A 6285-nucleotide genomic window follows, 5' to 3' on the forward strand; every position below is an offset into this window, starting at 1 on the left:
AGAAAAGAAAAACAGATGTTGCAGAAAAGAGAACAGAGAACTGCTGACTGGAGCAATGCCCTCCAGAAGGCAAGAAAGGATGGGATACCAGCACCAGTGGAGGCATCTATCTTAGTTGCAGGTGCAGACTGTCCACCTAGAGAAATGGGAGAGGAGACAGAGGATGTGGGCATGCAGGTAGGTGGTAAGACTGACCTTTCTAATTTTTGCTATTCTGATGGATAAAAGCCATACGTTGTTGCTGCATGGGGCGTGTGATAATTGGAGCCACATCCTGAATAACATGGTTCCAGATCTAAAGAAGAACCCGTGTTTCTCAACTCTCTGTGCCTCTTTCTCGCCAAGAGTCTGCTTCTCTTGGGCATCTCTCTTTCTACCTCTGTGCTTCTGTCCTTCTCTGCATTTTCCGTCTGTCCTCTCCCCGCAGCCCCATCTTTCTGTTTCTGTGTATTTAGCCCTTTGTGTCTTTCTCGGTCTTCCCCTCCCTTCATGTTTGCATTGGGGCCCCTCCTCTGGGCCTGGGTGTGGGGCCTAGTTTCTCATCCCAGCCAGCACTTCCAACCAGAACTTCCAGTTTCTGCTTGACAAAGAATCCCATTTTGAAGCCAAGTTAGGGAGGAGCCTCCCGGAACCTTCGATGCCTCCATCTTAAGCTTTACTTATTTAACAAGTACATTGTGGCCCTTGGTCCATGCCACACTCTCTTCAAAGCATTTTCAGGTACTCATCCATTTAACCCTTCTCCATAAGGCAGGTGCTATTGATTGTGCCATTTTACAAGTGGGGACGCCAAGGCACAGAGCAGTCACATCGCCTGAACTCAGGCAGCCTAGCTCCAGGGTCTGAGGTCAGAACCACTAGGAACACAGTCTCTTTTTCCAGTCCTTCCTTCTTCTTTCTCCAGTCCAGCTCTCTGTGGTGGAGGAGAGACCTGCACCTGTGAGAGACGTGCACCTGGATTTGGTCCAGTCTGTGACTTTCAGCCATGGGCTTGTGCATCAAGTGAGGGGTGGAAGGTTCCCAGCCCTCAGTGGGTCCGTGACCTCACTTCAACCAGAGCCAGCCAATGCGTGTTCGGCCACTCATAACCCCTAACATCAGTTTGACCCGGCACTCACACCTCAGCAAATGACAAGGCCAACCACCCTCACTCCAGGCTCCAGATCTTCCCAAGTCAGAAAGGCTCCTCAGGAAGCATGGACTCAGGTCACAAGAGGGCACTGGTCCCCCGACTTCCCACACAAGCTGGTTGCCTCACTTAACCTGGCATCCGCCCTCCAGCCACACCACCTAAACACAACTCCATTCAAAAAGTGAACTCAGGCCCTGCCCTGTGAAGTGGGGGAAGTTCAGGGTGGAGAAAGACAGTGACCTTTCTCTCACTTTGAGAGGTGGGGTATGACCCAGCTCACCACCACCAAAACCTGCTACATCATAGACTTTCAACCTCATGGCTAGTTCTCATCACCAATGTCAACCCATGACCACATCTCAACATTTCCTCATCCAAACCTCAATCTTGGTTCCATCTTCAGCCCCAACCCAACAGTACCCCATCACCAACTTATCCACAGACACTTCCCATCTGACAATCCAGTTCTATCCCAAAACCAGCTCAACTACCACATCCAACTCTATACCCAAGCTCATCCAATTTTCATGCTTCTCCCCAAACTCATTGCATTCCCAATGCTGTCATCAGGCCCATCCATAACCTAACCACACACTCTCCTCATTTCCTATATTAAGCCATATTTTTCTTCTTAGCAAAAGACTTTGGAAGGGACCCCACACTGGACATTGAGGTGTCCTCAATGCAAAGTTAGATGGGTTATCTGATTTTAAGAGGTCTCTGCACCCTTTACTGTCATTGAGCTACTTCATGACTCTAAATTGTAGATATCTGAGAGCAATGCAAATAATTCTTGCCCATAACTCTTTATGAATCTTGCCAGGTGGAAGTACAATGCATTTCCCTCCTCCTCCCAGTGTGGAATAGCCAGTTTTGCCTCTATTTGTAAATTCATGTCAGCATTCCTTGTTGTCTAGGTGCATATGGCTCTCTGTAACATCTTACTGGCCCTGCCGTTTATTAATGAGTCAAGATAAAAATCTTTGACACATGTCCATTTCATATATGTCAGAGTCATGGCTAGACCATGTTTGAAAAGTTACCTTTTCAATTCCGGGGTGAGGGGCTGCACGCTGGAGCCCCAGGAGGCTGCACACTGCCCCTCCCACCTCCCTACTGCAGCCCCACCAAGGAGAGAATTGGGGGTGGGGGGCAGATTCCAGGGTCAAGGCTGTCAAGAGTGAATGAGGGGAGGGGAGATTCAGGAGCAGAGAGGTTTCAGATTTGATCTCCACATCCAAACCTGAGCTCCATCAGTAAGGACCATGTGAGTTTCCATATGAGCCCTCACCCATCCATCCATCCATCTCGGTTCCTTATCCTCATTGTGACACCTCCACTCTCTCAGTCTTTCCAAACTTCATCTGGTCCGCATCCCTGGCTTTATTCCGAATTCTGACGCCACCTCTGTCCTTCTTAATCCCTAATCCTGTCCCCTCCACCCCACAGGATTAATTCAGGACTCCACCCAGCCATAGTTCCTGGAGACACCTACTCATTCCCAAAACACCACCCCTTCCTCCTTCCTCTCCCCCACCCCCAATCCACATCTTCAAAGTTTTCTGACTCCTGCTTTTTCCTCTCCACCTACGTGCAGTAGACTCCCTCACCCACTCTGGCCTTGCTCCTAAAAGACCATTTCTAGAAAATATTGCTTTTCTCAAGTCGCATCTCTGCCCCATCCAAGTCTAAGAGCAATTGATTTTCTATCCACCCAGCTGATGATTTCCTTCTTGTCATCGTGGTTGCCAGGACAAGGGAGGCAGGATAATGGATTGTGTGTGTCCTTGTGTCTCTCAAAAGAAAAAAGGGCTAAGACTGGGCATTGGAACCTGGATGTGTTGAGAGCTAAACCTGAGACGATGTTGGAGATGGCACTGGGGTTGAGGAACGGGCTGGGGTACCAGGTATGGTTAGGGACAGATAGGGAGGTGGGAATGGGTAGAATGTGGCCATCTGGGGACTGACTGTGTGATAAGAATTATGCCTGGCGTTGGAGTAGAGGTTAGAAAACGGGGTGCAGAATGGGTTGAAGTTAGGGATGCGCATGGAATTCGTCGAGGCTGGGGGAAGGGAATGGGCTTTCCCTTTACCCTTCGTTGGATCCTGCCGCCTGAAAGTTCACAGTGGGTTCAACTCAGGTTTGGGCGGGGTCCGATCTGGGTCCTAACATGTCCTGGAAGCTCCGCCCCAAGCAGAGGGCCAAGCCCAGGCTGGGGGCTGCCTGGAGACAGCCCGGTGAGCCACAGGGGGTGGAGAGGGGGAGGCCAGTGACCAGGAAATGCTGAGTGAGCTGGGGGAGGGAGTTCAGGGGTTAAAAGCCATGGGTCGGGGCTGACGTTCCAGGCAGCTGGCGGCCGACGCTCCTCGAGGCCCCCTCACTCAGGTAGGGTCTGCCTGGGATGGGGGCGGGGAGCGGAGGAGGGCGAGGGTTGGGGAGAGGAGGGGATAGGAGGGATGGGGAAGCAGAAGGGCCGCTGAGTCAGGGAGAGGGAGAGTGAAGCTAGAGTCTCAGATCTAGAGAGAAACCTGCAGAGACGGAGAGGCGAAGAGCGCAGACTGATAAGAACTAGGGCTGAACCCCAACGTGGGGACTGACCCAGAGTGGGGAGACTGGAAGGCAGGCTCTGGAGGAACGGGGCGAGGGTGCACCGACCACCCAGCTCGCCAGAGGGCAGGGAAGGAGGGACGGCTTTCGGGGTGAGGGGCTGCAGGCCGGAGCCCCAGGAGGCTGCACACTGCCCCTCCCACCTCCGTACTGCACCCCCCCACCAAGGAGCGAATTGGGGGTGGGGGGCAGACTCCAGGGGCAGCGCTGTCAAGAGTGAATGAGGGGAGGAGAGACTCAGGAGCAGAGAGGTTTCAGACGCGGAGGTTCCGGGCACGCCCTCAACACCCCCTTCACCTTCTCCTCAGGCCCCGCCCGCCCTGCCCCCAGCTCGATCCCGGAGCCATGTGGCCCCTGGCCCTAGTCATCGCCTCCCTGACCGTGGCCTTGTCAGGAGGTAAGAATGCGCGGGGGTGGAGGCGCGGTGGCCACTCGGGACAATGGTGGGAGGGGTCAGGCCAGGGGGAGGGGGCGTGGGAGCCACGAGCTCCGCCCCCCGCCCACTCGGGGCCGGGTCCTGTGGGGACAGCCCCGAGCACTTCCTGCCTGTCCCTGGGTGGCCTGATTTCCCGGCCGAGGTCGGCCCTCTGACCCCAGATCCCTCTCCTTCGAAAATGCCCTTGCAGCAGCCCCTCCCCCGTTCAAGGCTTCCTGTCCTCTGTGGGAATCTGAAGGACACAGGTTCACGTCCTGACGCTCCCGCTTTGAGCCAGTAGCCTAGCAACTGCGTTGAGCCTAAATTGTTTTCATCTGGAAAATGGGTTCAATCTATAAGTGCTTACCACAGAAGGCCACTGTGAATATTGAAACGCTGTAATGCATCAGCCTTCAATATGTGGCAGATAGAAGGGAGTTAAGTTAGCCACTGAGCCATTATTACTTTATTAATAGTGTTCGCTCTTTCTCTCTTTTTCTTTTCTTTTTTTTTTTTTTTTTCTCTGAGGAGCCTCACTCTGTCACCTGGGCTGGAGTGCAGTGGTGCGATCTCGGCTCACTGTAACCTCCGCTTCCCGGGTTCAAGCAATTCTTCTGCCTCAGCCTCCCGGTAGCTGGCATTACAGGCGCCTGCCACCACGCCCAGCTAATTTTTGTATTTTCAGTAGAGACTGGGTTTCGCCAGGTTAGTTAGGCTGGTCTCGAACTTCTGACCTCAGGTGGCCTGCGTCGGCCTCCCAAAGTGCCGGGATTACAGGCATGAGCCACCGTACCCGGCCTCTAGTATTCTCTCATCATACGTAGTCCCTTCCAGAACCTTCTAGATTGTTCTTTTAATCTTTGGGTTGACCCCAAACCTATGTGACCTCACCCCAAATTGGTAGTCCTTAAGATTCCTATGGATCTTTCCTATCTTTCCCTGCCTTTGTAGGCAGCTTCTCTGGAAACTCCATTCATGAATCATTTAGTCATTCAACAAACAGCTATTAAACACTGCCCACTGTGCTGCATGATGTACAAGCAGAGACACAGTCCCTGCTCTCAGCACCTGGAGTCTAGCGGGGACAGACACAGATGTTATTCAAACAATTATCCAAATAATTAGTTAATAATTATCTTGACATGAGGTGAAGACTTTAAGGAGCAAAGCCAGGAGCCTAGAGATGTGATGGCGGCTCCCAGACCAGAGGCCTTCCCAAAGGGCCTGACCACTGAGCCAAGACCTGAAAAAGGAGGGGTCTGTGGGTGCCTGGCACCAGGCACCATCCTTGGCCTGAAGGTGGGGTGGTTTTTCCCCTTTGGCAACACTCGCTGGACTCATGCGCATACCTCTCCTGAGTGCCACACCTTAGACTAGGAGAGCCACATGTTATGCCTTGTGGAGTCCTCAACAACCTTGGGAGGTAGGCGCACTGGAACTCCTACAACTTCACAGCAGAGAAACCTAGGACTCAAGCACAGAAGGCTCCTGCCCCAAAGACACCAGCAATGCCTGGGTCAGAACCTAATCAGCGTTGTCTGTCCTGTCCTCCATATCCTGGACTTGAGGCTCTGAAAACCATTTTTATAACTTTTAACCTAATCGTTTTCATAAAGTTAGCCCTTTTTTTTTTCCACTTAAATGAAAGCATGTTCAAGTTTATATTACTGTCCTGAATGGAGAACAGAATCCTTTGCCATAAATAAAAGGTAAGGAAGGAAATAAATTCTACACAATGAAAAGCAAACAATATGTTTATTGGGTTGGACTGCCTGAAACTGCTGGTACGTGACCCTTTTTGACTTTCCTAAAACAGCTTTTGCAGACGGTTCAACATAATAAATGTTAGGTGGCCTGCTGAGGCTTCTGTGTCCTCCCGGCTTTAAAAAGTGAGCTCAGTGAGGATTAGGGAGGTGTTAAAACCGTATTAGCACCATCCTGAGACTTTATCCTTGACAAAATCAGGATTAAAAGAGAACTGGGCCGGGCGCGGTGGCTCAAGCCTGTAATCCCAGCACTTTGGGAGGCCGAGGCTGGTGGATCACGAGGTCAAGAGATCGAGACCATCCTGGTCAACATGGTGAAACCCCGTCTCTACTAAAAATACAAAACATTAGCTGGGCATGGTGG

At 51.9% G+C, this 6285-nt stretch overlaps 1 protein-coding gene across 1 annotated transcript in view; it reads left to right on the forward strand.

The window, feature by feature from the left end:
- The first annotated feature begins 3417 nt into the window (after window positions 1-3417).
- The window catches only part of KLK13 (kallikrein related peptidase 13), a 9701-nt gene continuing 6833 nt past the window's right edge, over window positions 3418-6285 (forward strand). Inside the window, exons 1-2 of the mRNA XM_017512469.2 lie at window positions 3418-3518; window positions 4049-4137. Of these exons, the coding sequence (XP_017367958.1) occupies window positions 4086-4137 (52 nt within the window). The 5' untranslated portion in view covers window positions 3418-3518; window positions 4049-4085. The remainder of the gene's footprint in view (window positions 3519-4048; window positions 4138-6285) is intronic.

Source organism: Cebus imitator, unplaced genomic scaffold, assembly GCF_001604975.1.
Source record: "Cebus imitator isolate Cc_AM_T3 unplaced genomic scaffold, Cebus_imitator-1.0 Scaffold473, whole genome shotgun sequence".
Lineage (NCBI taxonomy): Eukaryota > Metazoa > Chordata > Mammalia > Primates > Cebidae > Cebus > Cebus imitator.